Raw genomic sequence first — 21,598 nt, forward strand, 5'->3', positions numbered from 1 at the left:
GTTCCTCGAGACAAGCGTCTAACCGTCTCCGAGCACTGAATATAATCTCAATAGCATCGACTTGGAATAGAGATAAATTCGTTCTCTATGCTAGAACTTCCGAGAAGTTTGTACCGTGACACGTTAAAGGTTAGTCCACAACGCATCCGATAGAATATTCCATGAAACTAGCCATAATAACTATACTTTAAAGTACTACCACAGTGGCGCCCATACGATTGTAAAAGTAATTGCGGCGTGCAATGTATACTTTTCCAATTGGTGTCTCCGGTTGGCATAAACTATGCAAAAGAATAATATGCGGTGTGAACCGAGCTAAAATAATAGACCGGCATTACCGATTATTAGTTACATATAAATTGCAATAATTCCCATTCGTGACCTCTTATTTCCATCTTACCATTTTTTTCACATATCTCCATATTGTATGGTACCGGTATCAATTGCATGCTAATGGGACACTGATTGATATTCATAATTCTTGGAAAGATTCGATCAAGTGTCTCCTTCTTGGAACAATTTCCGTAATCGATGAGACTGACTTTACCACAATTAGCTTCCGTATTATTACTATACCCGTAGAGACGTAACGAGTTGTCAGTTTCATGATTATAATCCGTCGCTATAATAATAGCAGATCTGCCGATACTCGTCAGATAATTCGCAATGGCTTCTAGGTAGATATTCAAAGCTAAGTCCCTTCCGTTGTTCAAATGAATAAGACAAAACGGACGTGGATGAAATTTCTTCAGATATTCCAATACTCGTATGTCATCTTGAATATTCATTGCATCCAGCATTATCATTACGTACGATTCATACTTGAGGGATGCTGGAATATCGGCAATTTGTGTATTAAAGTTGTACACGGAACGATTACGAAGGACACTGGGAATCCAATATGGCCGCTTCCCAGAGAGCATCACGATACTGTTAGGCTCGGCACCATAGCGCCTTACGATACTACTCGCGCAGTGATTTAGTTCTAACGAATCGTCCGGGACTGACTGTTGCCAGGAATTTCGTGTTTTCAATAAAGTCACAGCACTTGCATTTGACTGAAGGAACGTTGTTGTTAAAATCAATATTGACAGATGAGTCGATCTTCTCTTACCGTTCCGAAACCTCATGACTGCTGTTACTAACCGTCGTTCCTCGAGACAAGCGTCTAACCGTCTCCGAGCACTTCAAGTATTTATTGTTACCATTTCCGCTGCCGTTTTCTGATTTATTCTTGGAGATTCTCGTAGAACCTATAGGCCGGGGATACCGTACAAAGCTACGATGGCCAATTTCTCGGTTTTCTTTAAATTTTTTCTTTTTTTTTTCACTGTCTTTTTCCCAAGTATTTATTGTTATCATTTCCGCTGCCGTTTTCTGATTTATTGTTGGAGATTCTCGTAGAACCTATAGGCCGGGGATATCATACAAAGCTACGATGGCCAATTTTTCGGTTTTCTTTAAATTTTTTCTTTTTCTTTTTCACTGTCTTTTTCTATCTCTTTTATCCTTGTCGGATCAGCAATTCGATACTCTGCTCGTTAGACCAGAATGACTGGTGCATGGTGTATATATGAATGGCCTCCTGCTATATCAGCACTGTATTGCTATAATCAGAATCGTTAATATCAATACCATTCGTCCATTATTTCCCTCGAGTCTCGTTATTACTTGCGGATTCATCTGTAAGAAACATGGAAAGATACGGTAGCCCGATTTCTCATAACAATTCCAATATACCATTGCTTTTGCGTTTGGCGCCTTGTAAAAACCTTATGCACCACCTTCTCGTATTACATAACTCTTGCTACCATCTTATCGAGACTAACACAAATTTCATGATAGTTTCTATTGCCCTGAGTTTTATTGTAATCGCAAACGAGTCCTTATACCACTTCTGGCACGTATTACTACTGTAATATATATACACACACATACGTATCATTATAGCTCCTACTGGAATACTGGTAGCTATAGTAAAGCGCGAGGAAGGCGATACTTTTATCAGGACGAAAGTGCGAAAAATAAGGAGCGGAAGTGGCAGACAGCGAGACCCGTTCTGATTTTTCAAAAGAGGTTCGCCCGCAGATAGCCCAGCCTCCCGTATTTCATGGCGGTCCGTTATCAAGTAATAACTCTGCACCAGGGTGCGCAGAGGCAATTTTCTATCTCCTGGACTTAGTTTACCCGGGTATGCTATTGCTCAGTGAGATATCTTGCGAATTTTCCGCTTCCGCGCCAGCTTCCGTGGAATTTCCGTATCGGTAAACGTATCGTCTTTTCCCTGGGAAAATACTTGTACTCGTTTCCTTACGGCGAAACGGACTACCGTAGTCAAGTAAGCGTCCATGCACTCTATAGGGAATTAATAGCGTTGGGAATTTTAATAAAGTTTTTTATTTTAAAATTCCTACAGATAATAAAACGTATTAATAATTATTATTAAGGAACATGGAATTCTTCGATTTAATAAAGATTCTTAATACTTGATCATTATTTATGATTTTTTATATATCGTATTTCAAAGCTGACTCAGAATTTGCTATTAACACACAATGTGACAATGATCAAGACTCGCGGTTCCTTGTCTGGACACTTGCAAATTGCACGACTGCATCTTGCATTATAGACACGTTGCATGGCTGCTTCGTGGAATATAAATATTTATTTAAATCATCGTTTCAGTTCTACCATGAAATATTTTAGCGAGTAATTAAAATTCCTTGTTAATCGTAACCCTCGGTTTATTAACCTCAGGTAGGTCATTGTATTCTTTCAATTGTACTTTTAAATTGACCAACTTGTCTATGTTCACGGGTCTCTATTTTGAAGGGAATGCATAATAAAATATACAATCGCTCATTTGACCTACATCAAAACTCCCTAATGGCGGTCATATAACGGACTCGGTCATAAATGACACGTACGTAGTATACACTGTATAATTATTGTACACGGTTTTCATTATTGTATGATACTTCAAGTCATAATTAATTTGCCAACAAGTTCATTATATTCAAGCAAGGTATGATAACCTTTATTGAAATTCTCCGTAGTATCGATACGAATGAAGTAGGGTCTTCGTAGGAAAGTGCTTTTCGAGGGAAAGGTTTTAAGCTACTGTGAATTTCGAACCAATAACTTGAAGTACCTGATTTATGTTTCTAATCTATATAGCACGTGTCAATTAAACAATACGTGACATTTGACCAATAAATAGGTGATATTCTGAATTTTCTGAAATTATGAAATTTTTTATTTATATCAGTAGATACTGTCGTTACCGCTCGTGACATTAGTAGATACGAAGACAATCAATGAACAGGGGAAGCAGAAATAACACTGCGGTCCTTAATTAGATTGATTTCCCAAAATAATATTTCTTTTACATTTCACCTAATGTGGTCTAAGGGAAACATGGGAACGTAGAATTGCTAGTAAAGTGCTATTTAAAAAAAAAAGTCATTCGTATTCCTTTTGAAGTAAGTCATGCTACTGTACTCGATTTCTTCTTATATCACACGTCAAGCGTCGCGACGCTTCTTTACTCGCTTTCTTATGCTGGAAAGAGACGATCTTTGAGAAATTTATTATTTGAAAATGTAATATCCGGTATCTATTCTTCTCGAAATTTTCACGTATTTTATACTCGTAACCATTCAAGTAATCGAGATTAGGTCGATTATTTAGAATTTGAGGTATGAAGTATGTAAGTAGGTCATATGCTCTGAAGTACTTGGTTAATTTCTTATTAGTTAATTATTAGGCAGTTTTACAAAATTTTTTAAATAATACAATTTTTGTTTGTTAATATTAGCGAAAATTCGAAAATTGAACAGAACCTGTAGCTGAGTCGTTTTGAGTCAGCTTGGTACCCCTTTCACGTTAATTGGTTGCGGGCCTAAGGAATGATCCCAAAAATGGCCAATCATGAAATAGTCTCGGCATCCCCCTCTATAAATTAAAAATTGTCTCCACCCCCCGAATCTAACCTATATACAGAAGGACCTGACAAATTTCATGAACTTTGAATAAAGTTTTCAACCTCCAAGGAACTTGTGATTTCATCACAGTTTCTCGTCTTTTTCACGCCTTTGACAAGGAGTAACAAAGCAATTGGTGATTTTGTCAGAAACTGTCTAAAGTCGTAGACTAAAATTACGGTTAGTCTTTGAAAATCAAAATTTTGAGTTTTAACAAATTACTCAAAAAAAAATGCCTCACGTGCTATGCTCAGCAGTAAATGATATTTTTAAGTATAAGAAGTGTCATATTCGAGTTAATAAGCATGTAGTATGTAAATTAACAAAGTACGGCAAAAAGGCCTTCTGTTTTCCTTGTAAAAAAAAATTATTTCAATCAAATCAAACTGAGTTACAGTGCATCAAGTGTAGGATGTGCGTGCACCGAAACTGTTGTAACAAGCTGCAAGAAAAATGCCTAGGATTTAAATTTCAAGATCCGGTTAAGAGCGTTAAGGTGCTTACACAAATTATGTCGTCGACTGCAACAGTTTTGATACCAAGGACGACCGCAAGGCTTTGTGGGAACCAGACGAAAGCCATCCCAAAGAATAATACAGCAGCAGCAGTAACGACAAGGACAGAGTCATATGGCCTAGACGATTTTGAACTATTAAAAGTTATAGGCCGTGGCACTTACGGTAAAGTAATGATGGCGTCTCTGAAAGAGACAAAGCAGATTTACGCGCTGAAGGCGATTGAAAAATGTTCAATAAAGAGAAAATCTGATTTAAAATGGGCGTATACTGAACGTACCGTGTACTTACGAATAGCTAAACATCCATTTTTGGTTGGTTTCCATTCGTGCTTTCAAACCACTACTCACATTGTCTTTGCAATAGACTTCGTGCGCTGTGGCGACCTCGTGACGGTACTAGAGCGAACTAAAAGGATCGCGTACACGGAAGCCAGGTTCTACGCCGCGGAAATTAGTTTGGGACTGAATTACCTTCACGAGATAGGAATAATTCATAGAGATCTTAAACCTGACAACATACTCTTGGACCATGAAGGACATGTTAAGATCGCCGACTATGGACTCGCCAAATGTAATATCGGTAAGGAAGAAAAGACGTGGACGTTTTGCGGGACTACAGTCTTCCTAGCGCCAGAGGTTATACGAGGCTGTGGCTATAGTCACGCCGTTGATTGGTGGGCATTGGGTGTTCTGATTTACGAGATGCTCGCGGGCTGTAATCCTTTCGATGTGTTTCAAGAGGACGATGATGTGGATATTGATGAAACTATCTACAGGAGAATCGTGACTAAGTCGTCTTTGAATTATAAATGGTGGATGACGTCGGACAGTGTTGATGTTATTGAGAAATTTCTACAGCTCGATCCATCGAAGAGACTGGGTTGTCAACAGCCGGACGGATTTGAGGAGCTTAAAAGACATGATTTTTTTAAGGCGTTTAATTTCCATCAACTTTATTGTCGATGCGTTACGCCGCCTATGATTCCTAAACTCATGGATGAAAACGACGTTAGCAATTTCTCTTCGTCTTTTACTGAACAAGCGCCGGTCTTAGAAACGGACTATCCTTGTGAGACTGAGGTTATCGATCAAAGTTTATTCGTTGGTTTTGATTGTGTTAATACTTGTTACACGTGAGACAGAAGTGACGAAGACCTGATATTGAAATTCGTAAAAGTGTGTGATAGTGAAATGACGTGTCAATGAAATTGATGAAATTCGATGGGTCCCCTCTGACCATATATAAGGTGAGGGAAATTGTATACAGTATTTATTGTGACATTTACTATTTAATTATCTCCTTTCTCATTTCTTCATGATGGATACGTCGCCAGTGTTATATTGCACTATTAGACTGTCTGAAAGAAAACTTTTTTTTAAACATTCTTATCAATCCTGCGCCAACGCCAACGTATGCTGAGAATTGAAAATTTCATGAGAATAGAATATACCAATGAAGTTCAACGATTTTCTGTATAGAGTTCCATCTAACGCTTGAAAACTTCGATATAGAGAAGGGCTTAGATATATTTCATATGTTGTGCACCTTCACATAATCTGCACTCAAAAATATTACCATTTGGAAATGGAAGAGATATAGATAAGATGTAAGTTCAATGAAAACATGTTATACAACGTAAAAATTTTTAAAACTTATCTTCACACTGAGACATAGCTTATTTTAGATTCTGTTGAGTCTATCCAACTGTGGTGTAAAATTTATGAATGAAACGTTGAAGATGTTAAGACTACATAGTATGGGCTTTCGACAGAGTTAAATTTTCAAGAAATTGATTTTTTTATTATCTTAAATTATATAATGTTGAAAAATAATTTGTTGCAATATTCGAAGAATTGTAAAAGTTATAGAGAATTAAGTCAGGAGTGGCTGCACCGTGGGGAGCAGCCGGTGCGAGCACCTGCATGTCTTTCAAGTATATGAAGCGAAATTTCGTCAGTTAGTCGATGGAAGTCATCAAGTATAGAGCTGTTGACATTAGTATGTTGTGCAGTGTATAAAAATTCAAGAAGTAGAATGGAAAAAGCTAATATGAACAGCGATTTGAAGATAACAAGAGGTAAGTAACAAAGTAAGAAAACGGCTTGTAAAAGTTTCAAGGCGTTTTTCTCAAAATGTGATTTTCAAATGTGATTCATGAAAATTGGTAACAATGTACTAGAAAGAGTTTCTCTCTTAACGTTCATATTTTTGTTTGAACCCATTTTTTTAATAAAAATCTAAAAATTTGTGTATAGAAAATACAAACAGGATTCGGATCTTCCCGACGAAGAATGTCAGATAAATATCCTAATACGGATATTTGGATTTTTTTTCGTAAACATCTGCATAACGTTCAATATCTAAGATGGCCATTGAGATGAAAAAAAAATATTTCATGTGAAATATTTAAATCCTACCACTCAATTTAAACAGCTTAAATATACTTGAATAAAGAAAAAAAAGTGTTGCAAAAGAAAAGAAGAAAGAAAATAATTATTAGTAGCAAGCAGTAAGTACCAACGACTCGAGTAGTCGTCTGAAATATTTGAATGAATAAATGACAAACAATATACGACATGTTTTGTATAGGTATTATAAAAGTACAAAAATTCTGAACAACAAACAATAGGATTATAAATATCAGAAGAGGATCAGTGCTAAAAGAAATAATACAATTATAAAAATAATTTAGAAAATCTTATGAAATTGCAGAAAAATAATTTTCATATTAAATTCATCCAATCATAGTCTCTGGATATCATGGAAACAATTATATTTCGACCGGAAACGTATAAAAGGTCCTTCATTGCGGAAGGGCGGTCGTTGCGATTCTCTAGAGAAACAACTTCCGACGGATACTAAATCTGAATATAAAATTTCCAATGCCAAGTCACCGTTCCAAAAGTGCAATCCGACTTCAATATTAATATCGAATAAGAGAAGCTTGTCAGTGCCGCGGAGTTACGTTTTACGAATTTGAAATATTCACTGAACCGAATAAAGAAAGCACGATGGTATTTACAAATAGCGCGAGGCATATCCCTGTCCACGTTAGTTCGTTTTCCGTTTTTTGTCAGAAAAAAGCATAGTCGAACGGATATAAGAAGAGCAATAAGAAAAAGAGAGAAACAGTATGGCTAATACCGCCTCTCATTTTTCAGGGAGAGATAACGCTTTAAAACGAGCAATACGAAAAAAATAATACACTGTACGTTATGGTTATTTACATGGAATAATACAGTACGTTCATGCATGCGTGCATAGGAGTGAGTAGTTAGCAAATAACAAATGTGAATCAATATTTAAAATGCAGAGTTTCTCAACGTAGAAATATGATTAATCGTTATCATTAAGAGGGATGTGCACAGAGGCATAGGATTGATCTATGAAGCGATTAACTGCCATGGACGAGTCTAGTGCTTCAGTCGCCCGATCCTTTAAGCGTAGATGCCATTTTGCTAATCCTATTATTCGTCACGAGAAAATGCGCGTCCATAACAATGCATTGGCCAAGTGCAATATCCAATAAAAGTGTTCAATCCTTGAGAATAGTGCATCGCTATCGTATACTCCCTGGGTGCCACTCTGGGTGGAGAATGCTAGAGAGTAAGAATACCGGAGGCCATTCATATCGAGAAATTTCATCAAGCAATTCAGAGTAGCCTTGCGAAAATCCCTGTACTTCGAGGAGTCCGTAGTAATGCAACTGGGAGTTCGCGTCGGTGAATGGTGTCACGTATAGTCAGACATAACCTATAACCAAGCGGACGGCAATAGGTAGTGGCTAGGTAGGATGTCGGTAACGTAGAACAGCTACTCGCCGTTACCGACGAAAACATCCAAACACACTCGACGGATCTAAGGATGGTCGCTCGCGAAAATTGCGTACGACAGTTTGCCTCGCGCAAACTTGCCCGGCAATGTTTCTATGCTAATGGGAGAGAGTGGGATAACCGTTTGGGAGCTGAGGAAACGCAGCGTTCATTCGGGTACTATTCGCATTCGAGATATATCTCTATTATCTCTCTTTCTCTCATGTCTCCCGGTATTCTCATTTTGTCTCTTACCACCAGGAGCCCAGCCAAACGTCTGCAGACCACGTCCCAGCTTCTAAGTGTGTGCATTCGTACGCGGCTACGTACCCGGATGTCAAGGAAAAGCGGGAAAATTGCTCTGAAAAGGGATTGCGCCACCTTATAGAAGTTCCTCTGGACAGGATACGAACGTAAAGCTGGATCTTATTCTTATTGTCGTGCACATGCACGTATGCCTCAACGAATATAACTACATGTACACCCCATATTTTTTAGATCCTCGCAGAAACGTTGGAGCTAGATCTTCCCAAGGTAAATAAGGGCTGCGAAATAGAAAGGGTGAAATATATAGGAAATAAAGGATGGATATATCCAGGAACAAGAGGAAAGAAAAGGTTAAAGACAATTCGACATGGTAAACAATCTCCTTACAGTCTTAGCACTCATTCTACGTGCACACATACCAACGTCATTGACAATTCTTGTGACCATTCCATTGAAGAGGAATGGAAATTTTCCTGCTCGTACAGTGCAGCTCATAGAGTAAGGATGGAGGACTAACGGTTGTTAGTCCTATAGAGTTTTGTTATAAGGACTGTAAAACTCTGGCCAACGAACTTGGAAAATTGTCCCAGGATAAGGTTTACGTTTGTTCCACATTGAAATTTCACGAGCTTCCATCTCCCCCTTAGCCCATTCGACTGAATAGGGGATGAGTCAAAGAATCAGGCACGAAGGTTATCGTTAAAAAGTATATACGCTGTTCCTTAATCTGCTAAGAGCAGATTACGGCACTTAAACTATATAAGCGGAGGAACGAGCGCTGCGGCCAAGGTGTACGTAAGAAAGCTTAGGAATTAATTTCCCGTAACAACGGCTGATAACGTTAATAGAACGACGTTATCTGGCCGGCTATCGCTTATATTTCGTTATAACGCGACCTTTACGCTATAGGGATGTATCAAGATATATCGAGACGTCCGTACAGGTTTGTATCTCGGGTACAGTTCCCTTCGTAAGTAAGGTAAGTAACGATCACGTGTACCAAACTGGTGAACTGAAGCTCGTACGGTGCCCCTTAAGACCCGTTCTAAACTTCTGCCATTAAGTTTTATGACACTGAGAATACGTATGGGTACGTGAAACTCATTACAGACGTGTATACAGATAGGTACCATATACCTGCTGTTGTATTAGATATGTGTATACTATATATATGCATATATACAACTGGCCATCGTGCTACATAATAACCGTCAATAGCGACCAGTGAGAAGCTAGAATTACAAAAGTAATAAAGTTGGCGAAATAGTTCACGCAATAGATCCAGAGGTCACGCCATGACATTTCTACTATTAGATATCACCCGAATCGACTTTACCTGCATATTTCCGTAATATTCTCTTCTCTCAACTATTAATCCACTACGTGATTTGAATCTTCTTTTTCAGAATTGCCACCTATGTCCACTGCGAACTCCTCGTGTACTATGGGTATACATATATGGAGAAGTATGTGGACTTGTTATGTATACAGTCTCTGGTGTATGCCAGCTACATTATTGAATTGGGGAATCATGAATACCCCAGCCCCGACACAAAGTCGCGTCAGCATAGTCAAGTGAAGTCGAGACGCCGTTTGTTGAAATTACACGAGTCCCTATTTTCGTGGGAGGCGCCGCGATGCAATTGACGTGACGTATCTAGAGAGGTTTTTGAGCGATGCGATATTCAAGATACACAGAAGGTAATGCAGATCCCAACTTCGCGGCTAATGGAATCTCGTCCGACCTCTCTATACAACCAATTTATATCCAACTCTTCAGCGACGAAATATCAGACCTCGTGGCACCCGCTATTCGAGTTCTTAGATAGCAATGGGGAATCCAGCGATCCAGCCATATAATGCTAGAAAATCATTTTCACAGTTATATTCGCGAAAGTTTCTCTGCATTTTTTGAATGATAATATTTATACACCAAAGGCTTGGATATTGTATCTTATACCTATGCAACGGAGTGCCATTTTATGTCGTCCTGAGCATGTATAAACAACTACGTTACGTCGATATTGGATACAACGATATTCTCTTCCTCTTTCTCCGTCGGCAACCATCCTCCTGGTACTTCTCGCCACCCTTTTAACTCCCCTGTATGTACAAATTGTTACAATGCATTCCGGGTGAGACGGTAAAGTGGTACGAAGCAAGTACATAGACGTGCTAAAACGAAATAGTTCTGCAACCGACTGAAATTTATAGCTAGCGGTAAGCCAAAGCGAAGCAGGAAAAGGATTATCTGACTTGACTAATTGCGCGAGGCAGCTAAAAGACGAGCAGATACGTCAGAGGACTCCATTGCTTGATTTCGAGTGAAAAGTAGATCAGAAAACAATTGCCTCTATTGAGAGTTTAAATACTGTGGGATGGACCTACCTATGTGGCGTGATGGCGATCCTTGTGCTCTTGGGTTGAGTAATGGAATATCCGGTGAGCGATAAATGGATCTTTCCTGCCTCTACGAGGCGACATAACCGCCAGTTTAATCTTTTCGCTACGGAATATACCTGTGTCACAGCTTGGCTCGCAAACGCAGATTCTATTTAGATTATTTTTATTCCCCGTCGCGACGTTGGCATGATATTGCACCCCTTCTGCTCATTCAACGACTCTAATCTTTCGCGACACCGTAAACCCTCATCTGTCCTACGTCCCGATGGCGGAAAGTTATTCGCGAGAAACTCAGCGAGAGATAGGTTGTAAATTCTTTTATGGCTCACGTATCTATCTCACTCACATTATTTAAAAGTATCCATTAATAGTAGTAGTTTAGAATCAATCAGGATTACTTGTATTTCGCTTTGGATTTTCTGTTTGGCCGAGCGCAAATGCATTCCTACAAATTTACTGTGTCGATCACAATGATGATCGTTCTTATCGACGTTGCCTAACGTCTGACATAAGATGGCAGCATAAACGTTCCTGGACACTGTAGACGAACCGTTATGACTGTGCAGCGTTATGGGTACCCTGCGTGCACTGTGCAATGTCGTATCTTCTCTTATATACACGAGTTTGCTACCTTAGCAAATTTACGACAATCCCCTGCTTTCATTATATATTTTCCAGACATCTTCATGACTCCCTCACGAAACTAGTATCCAGGGCGCAAGTCCGATAATACAAATCAAAGGTATACGGGCTGTTAAAGTCACGTAGTCTATGGTTACCTCCTTTTTCATCAGGATACTGTTCAGTACCAAAGAAAATATGTACTGCTGGTATATAATCGAACACAACATGGATTCAGAGTATCGTGGATATATACTAGAACATTGTATATGTAGGTCCTTTGTCTAATCAGTGGCAGCCAAAACAATACTGTTTATTGAGTCTTTTTTATGGGGGCTCGCACAAACAGCTCCTTGACACGCTAAGCGAAGGTAGCCAATACAATTTTTATGTGATCTCCATTGTTTCTAATTCCATTGAGTTTCATTACAATTCATTATATTGGAGCAGTGTAACTAAGTACGGACTCACACGAAAGTCTGGAAACATAAAAATTTTATTTCTCAAATTTTTGGTCAAGTACGCAAAAATGATTGCTCTAGCGGTATTTTATCGATATAATTTAATTAATTTACTCGCTCTCTAGGTAATGCAAATTTTTAAATTTATAGTTCTCTTGTAAGGACTGTAATTGTTACAGAATTTTCTCCGGAAGAATTTGATTTCTACATGTTACTAGTCAAAGAAATGGCATTGGCGCGCCAGAACTAGCGCTCTTTATTTTTCAGAAATTATTCCAACAGATCGCCGGTATAGGTGAGGCACAAATGTATAAATATATAAAAATGGACGAGGAGGTCAAAAGTATATCACCTTTGAGTATAAGACAATTAGCGCAATAGCGTGTAATATCAAAGTTTTGAAGTTCATTCAGGCCATTACGTTTTTAGAGAAATTATTACGCTCTCTTTCAGGACCCTATTCTTATCGGCTATTTTATATTTAACTGAGTTGATAGCTTTACGTGAGGACCTCCGCAGTGTCAGAAAAGTTATTTATTTTTATGAAAATCAACTAGTATATCCAAGACAGAGTGAAAAGAAGCGGGATTTTGAATATGGCTACAATCAAATACTATCCTGGTGAGTTTCCATGCATTTGATTTCCATCGATACCAATCTGATAGTTGCCAATTTCCTATGAAAATGAACAGTTTATTAATGAATTTAACTGAAGATAATGATACTTGTTAAGATATTATCGAATATTACATTACGAATAAAATGTTTCAGTGTAGTTGCTGATGTTGTTCTGTTCAATTCAAAGTACAACGCGGATTCTTTCTTGGATAATATACAATTATTTTTAAAGAAGCAACCGGATTTCCGAGTGAAGAATATAAGAGACAAAATTGCATCAAACTGCAAAGTTGTATATTTTCAAATTGATTTAAAAAGACTGGAACTAATAACAAGTCTTCCATAGTATGGCCGCATAGATGGGAGCATGATCAAAATTTCAAAAACTGTTTCACCGCACTAAAGGTCCTAAGAGATGTAGAATATAATTTATTATAAGCTTTCTACTCTCGGAGAATAATTTGGTGAGGTACCAAAAGATTTTCTAAGTGCTAAGGAAGAATTAGCTGATTGTATTATACATTTTGGATATATAAATTCAAAAAAAGGAGTATTATGAATTTCTCAAAAATTGTGATATTGTCGAATCTACGTCAAAACACGCATTTTTTGGCGTTGCCATGTAAGTAAATAACATTATTAAATCTAAGGGATAAATTAAATGATAGTCAATAAAATTTCCTTAGGCTGGAAGCAACCTACTTGGGATGTCTCCCTCTATGTCCTCGTGCTCTGGTTTATAATGAGCTTTATCCAGATCGGTGTCTTTTCCATAGAGTTGGAAAAGACAACTCTATGGTCTTTTCACACCAACTGTTTCTGATCTTGTGAATGAACTTAGAGAGTATTGTGAACCAAAGAAAATTGCTGAGATGAAAAACAACATACAAATACACTGGGATAGATATGACGCGAACACGATCCTACCAGAGTTAAGAAGAATTCTACTTCCTAGTTGCTGTGAAGAGGAGGAAGAAGACTCTCAGAACTCTTATATAAAGAAATCTGAAACGTGCATTTAGCTAGAAACGGTATAAATAAATATCTTGTTAATATAATCATTCTTTTACCTCAAACGTCTTCATTGATATCTCTTTAATTACTTATGGTTTATGAATTCCAGAATATTTAAGAACTGTTAGACAAACCGCAATAGCGTCGTTAGATAGTTCACACGTAGAAATATTTTTACTAGGGTCAGCCAACGGACCATTTCAGTTCACCTATTAATAGTGCAGCGTGAGGTTTCACGTACAAATAGTACCGGCCTTCTTCTATACTCGACTTGAAAGTCTCCGACTTAAAAAAATTCATTTTCCTGGAGGCAAAATGAATGGGACGATGAATGAAAATTGTGCAGTGTGTAATGTTCCTGCTGTGCAAAAATGCAGCGCTTGCAAAAGCGTCTTCTACTGTAATCGCGAACATCAAAAACAGCATTGGAAGAGCCACTCTAAAACATGCAGACCATTCAAGGTAAGTGGTTTTGAAGTTTTTGAAAAAAAATAATAAGAAGTTTATGTAAGGATTATTTTTTGAAGATTGCAGAGAATCCTGAAATAGGTCGTCACTATATATCACTCAGGAAAGTTGAAGTAGACGAAGTCATTCTGAGAGAGGATCAACCTCTAGTAACAGGTCCTTTACACGGTATAACTCCAGGCTGTCTTGGTTGTTATTGTCCTCTCAATGCGGAGACAGCAGTTCCTTGCACTAAGTGTGGTTGGCCACTGTGTAAGGATTGTAAAAATCATGGTGCGGAATGTGAATTTACTTGTAAATATAAAAAAGAAAAGGTAAGTAAACTAATAATGAAGCATATAAACAAATTCTGGTCTTAATTTAACTAGTCCAAAATGCTTTATATTCCATAGGTATTAATTACAGATTTTGACTATCCTCATCCAACTTACCGCTGTGTGCCTATAATTAGAGCTTTATGGCTTCGGGAAAATGATCCAGAATCCTATATGAAATTCATAAATCTTGAGGATCATTCAATGGCAAAGGGCAAAGCAAACATATTTGATGAACCACGTGATACTGCACAATTTGTTAGAAGATTCTTTAAAATAGATCATGTTACCGAAGATGAAGTGACTAGAATTGGTGGAATCCTACAGGTTTATTAAAATAAACTAAATATTAAATTTGGATTGTATTTTAAATGACTGAAGTCACGTTTCAGATTAATGGTCATGAAGTGCCAACTACAGAAGTACCCCATATGGCAGTATACGACCTTGCTTCCATGTTAGAGCATAACTGTAGAGCTAATTGTAGAAAAAGTTTCACAAACAAGGGTGGCATTGTGATTCGTGCTGCTATACCTATAGCTAAGGGTACACTAGAAATTGAGATATTTATTTAAGCAAAAGCTTGTGTGGTTTAATACTTTTAACATAATGTATTTGCAGGCGACCACATTACGATATGTTATACGGATCCTCTATGGGGTGTAACTAATAGAAGACATCATTTAATGCAAACAAAATACTTTAACTGTGCATGTGAACGATGTAAAGATCCTACAGAAATGGGAACAATGTTTAATGCTGTGAAATGCACCAAAGGGTACAAACATTGGCATTTATTTCTACAAGTTATTAATTTTTATATGCTTATATATGTTTATCAATGAATTCATAGTGATTGCAAAGGGTATATGCTTCCTCCAACTTTTATCTCAAATGACAATTCACTACCAAATTACCTGTGTAATAAATGCACTAATTCTGTGACATGGGAATCGATAGATGGAATGATGGAAAGAATTGGAATAGATTTGTCAGAGATGAAGAAAGATGATGTTGAAGCATGCAGAACATTCATTCAACATTATTCTAACGTCCTTCATGAAAATCACTTTTATCTCACAGATGTGAAATTAGCTCTAGCACAAATAATTGGTCAAGAAGATGGTGGTCTGCCAATGGTCAGTGATGAGATACTTAATGAAAAAATTATACTGTGTAAAAAACTTAATGACCTACTTAAAACACTTGTTCCTGGTAAGTAAATGTACATGCAGATTAATTAGTATAAATTGTCTATATACATAACACCTACAAAATTGATATAATTATAGCTGAAAACAGAGTCAGAGGATTTGTTCTATTTGAAATGCATGCAGCTATCGCTGAGTTTGGTAGAAGACAAGGCAGAAATGAGCTTGCAGGGATACTGATAGTACGTATACATAGGTAGAAAAATGCTTAAAAGGACTTTACCTAATAAACTGTTATTTTACTAAGGAATCTAAAAAGGCATTATCAGAGGCATACGAATTATTGAAGCATGAACCAGAAATTCTGCCAGAAGGTAAAATTGCTGCTCATGCTCGAAAAAATCTTCACAATATGGACATAATAATCGAAACTGTTTGCCGAAACACAGCTAATCCTATGTAAAATGAAAACGTAACAATATCACAGTGCAATCATTTATTAGTGATCAATATCATTTTTTTCATGGTTTTAACTGTAATTATTATTTATTTCGTTAATACCTCATTGGCACCTGCTGAAATGTTACTTATTCTCATTAAACAAACAGTGAAAAAAAATTAAAATACCAAAATATTACTCCTTTTGGCTATACCCCTTTTCATGATGTTCAACACATTCCATCGATAAATCGAGGATTACCTATCGAAAGCGAAGTGCGAGATGCGAAAGTCGATCATGTTTCGGGTAGCAAATGGCGCAGCAAAAAGGGGCTCAAAGCCGCGACCGTGTTTCTTCTGAAAGAAATGGAAGTGGAAAACAGTGGTGAAACATCTGAAAGTCTTGGACGGACAGTTCAAAGTTCTGGCGAAGACTGTCGTATATGCCTAAAAAAATGTTCAGAGCTTTTGGAATTATTCGAAAACGAGGAGGACATACCTCAAAAAATAATGGCGTTCGCTGCTGTTCAGGTTAGCTTTTGTGTGATGCGTTCTCTGTGGATCACTAAACGATTTTGAAACTTGTATTATACTACAACGTACTCTTCATGGTGTCTATTCTGCATTTATTAAACACTCATGAAACGAATGAGAGTAACTTCCTTTGCTTAAATATACCTAATAATTTAGATGTCACTATGTCATGGTTATAGATATTTTGATTACATTATAGGGAATATCGTTGAATATGCTATTCAATTTTTAGTAATTAAATTTTCTGTGTTATAGGTGGAGCAGGGTGATGGCCTTCCAACCACAATATGTTATCCTTGCCGCCGTCTTTTAGACGTATCATTCGACTTTAAATGCCAAGTAGAAAAATCGGACGCAAAGCTACGAGAATTTTTAACCTGCAAAGAGACTGTAGATGTAGATACTATGAGCACGTCCTTCACAAAATCGGTCAACGCTGTTATTACGGAAGCTATAGCTGATGAACTACCACATGAAGAAATAGAAGCAGATACCCTTGACGATGAGAGTATTCACATTTCCAACATTATTAACATATCGGAATCTGATACAAGACCCTCCGTCCAAGCTATTGAACATCTTACTGTACAAAACTTTACTAATGACCGTGATACTATCATCTTTGAAATGACTGATGGATGTAATCAGGTGGAGTCTCAAAGTGATACTGTTGAAGTAACTAATTATGAAGATGTAGCTTGTACTGATATCGATGATAAGGAAATTGATTATGAAAAACGTGATATTGCAGAAGATTCAGATATTTTAACTGAAAAAGTAATACAGAATGATGAATCAGGAACAGAAACTGAGCCAGTTAAGCAAGAATTATCATTACCTGAAGAAAGTGAACTCTCTGATGCTGATGATAATTCAGGTTGTGATGTTAGTTTTGAAGACTCAACAGTAAAACCAGAAATTAAGAGTAGTGCATTAGTAGAGAAGGAAAATAGAAAACGATCATTATACATTACAAGTCAAGATACAACAGACGATCGTGAGGCGAAAATTGATGCAGATGACAGCGATGAAGAAGAGAAGCCTTTAATAAATAGAACGCAGCGACAAAAGTGTCCACATTGTATAAAGACGTTTGCGTCAAGATTAGCATTACAGAGACACTTGACTGTACACAAACATAAAACCAAGTTACGATACGTGTGTTACATGTGCGATAAACAATTCTCTAATGTAGCAAAACTAAAAAGTCACATAGGTAATAGCCACGATTCCTCTAAAACTGAAGAAAAATCATCAGCTGATGATATTTCGAGTAAAATATCAGATTCGGAAAAGAGTTTAGAAAAACTTGAAAAGCATGGTAACGTGGCAATGGACATTCAAAAGTCAGACAAGAAAAATTATAAATTTACATGTAAAGTTTGTGCAAAGCAATTCACCTATCAAAAGTCCTTTATCACTCATGCAAGAAGTCATCCCGAGTATAAGCCTGAAATGCTCAATGGAATTAGTGAGCAAACGGGTACCCTGGAAGAATCACAGGAAAGTCGTAACGAATTATCAAGCCCCAAGGCCAATGAATCTGACGACGATGACGACATGCCTTTAGAAGGCTTGCAGTGTACACAGTGTGGTAAATTATTTGCAACCAAAAGAAACCTTAAGAGACATATTTCAACCCACAGTGGTCTTAAATTTAATTGTTCAACTTGTGGTAAAGAATTCTCAAGGGTAGACAAATTAAAAGAACACGAGCAGTCCAAACACAAGGAGGAAATATTTGGCAGGTCGGATGACGATGATGATGACGATACGGATAACGAGAATAAAGCTACTGACGGTTCAGAGAATCGTAAGAAGGTAAATTTCCTATCAATCCTACAGCTAGACATACGAAATAAATACACATCGTCAAGATGCTTGTTTCTATTCATCCCGATAATCATTAATAGTCAGAACATTTATTTCGATTCACAGGAAAAGAACAATAGACCTCATCAGTGTGCTTTGTGTCCAAAAGCATTTGCTCAGCCTCAATCATTAGCCAACCACATGGAGCGACATAAGCGGGTGAAAGACACTCAGAAACGTTTCCTGTGTGAAGTTTGCAGCAAGTGTTTCGCCCAGAGTGGTTCATTGGTCGCGCATATGCGTACTCATACAGGTGTCAAGCCGTACGTGTGCAACGTATGCAGTAGAGCTTTCACTAAAAGCACATATTTGCAATTGCATTTGCGAACCCATAGCGGGGAAAAGCCTTATATATGTCAGTATTGTAGTAGAGCATTCGCGCGCGCTAACACGTTAGCCAGACATATAACAATGCACACTGGCGAAGCCAAGTACCATTGCCAGATATGCATGAAATCGTTCAGACGATTAACATCCCTAAACGAGCATACTTATACTCATACAGGTCAAAGGCCTTACGCATGTAAAATTTGCACCAAGAGATACAACAATGCTGGATCTCTTTATGCGCATACTAAGAAATGTAAGGCCCAGCAAGTATCTGGTGTCGTACCAGCCTATACGGTTTCCGTGGACAATACTACTCATCCAAATGGCGCTCCTGTACCCCAGATGTTAATTTATTCCCAAAGAAAGTTAGTTGAGGAGACTCCAGCAGGACAAGTACCGCCAACTCCTCAATTCATGATCGCAAACGTACATAATCAAAAACCAATGCCTACTAATATTATTCAACCATTTACTGTCGATGATCCAAGTGTTTATACAGTCAATGCCAAACAGTTTAAGAATCCATATTACACAATTTATCCAAACATGTAACACAGCTCGTGCGAATATGTGATACTATGCCTATGAGGATCGTTCATAGTTGCAGTGAAACTACTATTTTAAATCTTTTTTTTTTAAGATGTAACATTGGTACTTTTGATAAAGCATATAATCGGGCCTAATCGTTCAAGATTAACGATGGGCTTGCTGTTCTAAACTCAATGTTAATTTACTCTTGACATTATGTATTTAAATCGCGAATGCATTGCTCGAGGCATTATTTACTTGAGATAAAGGTTTTTTTTCTTTAATGCAGTGGTACTGTAAAATTTATATTACATTTTGTCAATTGCTTGAAGCACTTGCGAACGGCTGTTTAAAGAGAGGTAATAGCAATTTTGTTAGGTAATAGTACTTCGGCGATTGTAAATAGTTTGAAGACAGCATTTGGTCGATTGTTGTAAAGGTACAATGTATGTCACTGATAGCTCACATATGGCGTGTGTATACGGAGACAAATTTATATTAATACGAACACAATCTTATTTTATAATAAAGTTTTTTACAAACATTATAATATCGCATTTAATTCATGTATAATTGTCTTTAAATATTTTTGAAATTACTTTTAATAAATATATGTATATGACTGCAGACATGCGTCCTAGGCTTATGAACAGAAGCAGTTTGACAGGAAAAGGTAAGTATAGGTTAGGTTTGTTTATTATGTTAAAAAATGTAAGTAAACGTGGCATTATCGTAGATCAAATTGAATAAGTAATAAGAACAAGGAAGAATGGCAAATATTCCAATATTTCAATACGATTCAAACGATTTTCACTATATAATTGATGACAGCAATAGAGACGCTTCGAACTTTGATTCTTTGTTAAAAGAAAAATGGGAGCAAGCTGAAAAGAACGGTATTCTTCGTTATAAGTTAAATATCAAAGAATGGAAAATATTAGAAGGACAATATCGATTTCTAGCTCAGGTAATTTTATTATCATTTTTCAATATCATGTTAGTTATATTTTAACTAATTTATAAATATGTTAGCTGAACACAGACAGAGCTTTGAACAGACGACAACCAGAAGATATTTCATCCATGAATCAATCGTTTGACCCGGGCCGTTTCAATTTTACTAAAATTTCTGAGAAGGAAATATATTTTTATGTAGGAAGTGAAGATGGTAATGATGCGATTGTAGTAAATATCAGTCCAATCGAATGGGGCCACTGCTTATTTATACCAGAAAGATTTAAATGCTTACCACAGAGAATAACAAAGTATAGCCTGAACAAAATCATTGAGTTAATGCTTCTGAGCAATTCACCGTAAATATGATAAACTATTCATGATATCTTTTAACAACATTATACACTTTTTATCAAGAGACATTAATTTTTGATTTTATAATTTCAGATATCTACGCGCAGTTTTTAACAGTTTATGCGCACATGCATCCGTTAATCATTTGCATTGGCATTTGTATTATTTGAAACATCAGATGCTTCTGGAGTATATCGTAAGGAAAATAATACAAATTATGTTTCTAATTTTTCTTAAATCCAAAAACATAATAATTACATTCTTGTTTCAGGGTCTTCAACAATTAGCAGGACCAATATTTTGCTTGACAGATTTCCCATCTAAAGGATTTTGTTTGAAACTATCCTTTTTTCCAGGAAATAATATTTATAAATTAGTTGAATGGGCGTATAAGATTGTTGATTATTTACAGGAAAGCGAAATCGCCCATAATGTCTACATCACGAGAGCGAAAATGGAAAGCAAAGATAAGGAGTATAATGATTTAAGAGTGTACATTTGGGGAAGAAACAGCAGTATTGGTATCAAGGATACCAGATCCTTTGTTCCAGCAGTGTGTGAACTATTTGGACATTTATCGATAAGATGTTAGTAGCTATATCAATGCAGTTTAGTTATTTATATAATGGCCATCGTGTAAAGGATTCATTGTTCTGCTTCAGCTGAACAGTCTTATCAGAACATAACTGAGGATGAAGTAGCTGCAACTGTAAACCAAGTTTGTTCCAGTAAATTTAATGCAGTTAAGGAAAAAATACGTAAATTAGCTGTGAACAATACTATGTCAGAAGAGCCAAGTGATATATTACTTATACACAAAAAATGAGTAGTAAATAATTGTATGATAAGAACTGTATATAATTAGAAGTGTTAACGAATATAGATAAATCAATTTTATTTTTCTCCTAATGAAATCTGTTTTTTTATTATTAACCATCACTGTTGATATTAACGGTAG

The 21,598-nt window shown here is 36.9% G+C and overlaps 4 protein-coding genes, 1 long non-coding RNA gene and 1 other non-coding gene across 8 annotated transcripts; 5 read left to right on the forward strand and 1 right to left on the reverse strand.

Moving 5' to 3' along the window:
- Positions 1-4,225: 4,225 nt before the first annotated feature.
- Positions 4,226-4,881, reverse strand: LOC112493917. The gene is made up of 3 exons (XR_003058900.1): positions 4,790-4,881; positions 4,488-4,683; positions 4,226-4,425 (listed from the first exon to the last, which is right to left on the reverse strand). It is a non-coding gene; the product is annotated as an uncharacterized LOC112493917 (long non-coding RNA).
- Positions 4,882-5,202: 321 nt separating this feature from the next.
- On the forward strand, positions 5,203-5,637 carry LOC112493613 (protein kinase C zeta type-like). Its single transcript, XM_025081952.1, has one exon. It carries the CDS (start codon positions 5,203-5,205, stop codon positions 5,635-5,637), a length of 435 nt encoding a protein of 144 aa, XP_024937720.1.
- A 1,474-nt stretch (positions 5,638-7,111) lies between these two features.
- On the forward strand, positions 7,112-10,025 carry LOC107264706. Of its 2 annotated transcripts, XR_003058899.1 has the most exons (4): positions 7,112-8,490; positions 8,575-8,726; positions 8,812-9,371; positions 9,490-10,025. It is a non-coding gene; the product is annotated as an uncharacterized LOC107264706 (transcript). The 2 variants fall into 2 exon arrangements; XR_003058898.1 differs by having other exon boundaries at positions 7,116-8,490; positions 8,812-10,025.
- Positions 10,026-10,250: 225 nt separating this feature from the next.
- Positions 10,251-16,160, forward strand: LOC107264775 (protein msta). The gene is made up of 11 exons (XM_015733390.2): positions 10,251-12,686; positions 12,837-13,305; positions 13,370-13,714; positions 13,807-14,159; positions 14,225-14,479; positions 14,558-14,806; positions 14,872-15,025; positions 15,101-15,257; positions 15,333-15,694; positions 15,772-15,872; positions 15,938-16,160. The coding sequence occupies exons 4-11, from the start codon at positions 14,013-14,015 to the stop codon at positions 16,091-16,093; spliced, it is 1,581 nt and encodes a 526-aa protein (XP_015588876.1). The 5' UTR covers positions 10,251-12,686; positions 12,837-13,305; positions 13,370-13,714; positions 13,807-14,012; the 3' UTR covers positions 16,094-16,160.
- Positions 16,158-19,879, forward strand: LOC107264774 (zinc finger protein 184). The gene is made up of 3 exons (XM_015733389.2): positions 16,158-16,599; positions 16,858-18,423; positions 18,541-19,879. Exons 1-3 carry the CDS (start codon positions 16,435-16,437, stop codon positions 19,354-19,356), a joined length of 2,547 nt encoding a protein of 848 aa, XP_015588875.1. The 5' UTR covers positions 16,158-16,434; the 3' UTR covers positions 19,357-19,879.
- Positions 19,877-21,549, forward strand: LOC107264777 (GDP-D-glucose phosphorylase 1). Of its 2 annotated transcripts, XM_015733398.2 has the most exons (6): positions 19,877-20,005; positions 20,069-20,299; positions 20,365-20,645; positions 20,734-20,836; positions 20,912-21,227; positions 21,303-21,549. In XM_015733398.2, exons 2-6 carry the CDS (start codon positions 20,102-20,104, stop codon positions 21,464-21,466), a joined length of 1,062 nt encoding a protein of 353 aa, XP_015588884.1. In that variant the 5' UTR covers positions 19,877-20,005; positions 20,069-20,101; the 3' UTR covers positions 21,467-21,549. The 2 variants fall into 2 exon arrangements, with proteins under 2 accessions (XP_015588884.1, XP_024937788.1); XM_025082020.1 differs by lacking the exon at positions 19,877-20,005 and having other exon boundaries at positions 20,012-20,299.
- Positions 21,550-21,598: the final 49 nt, after the last annotated feature.

Source organism: Cephus cinctus, unplaced genomic scaffold, assembly GCF_000341935.2.
Source record: "Cephus cinctus unplaced genomic scaffold, Ccin1 Ccin1_scaffold0191, whole genome shotgun sequence".
NCBI classification, from domain to species: Eukaryota; Metazoa; Arthropoda; class Insecta; order Hymenoptera; family Cephidae; genus Cephus; species Cephus cinctus.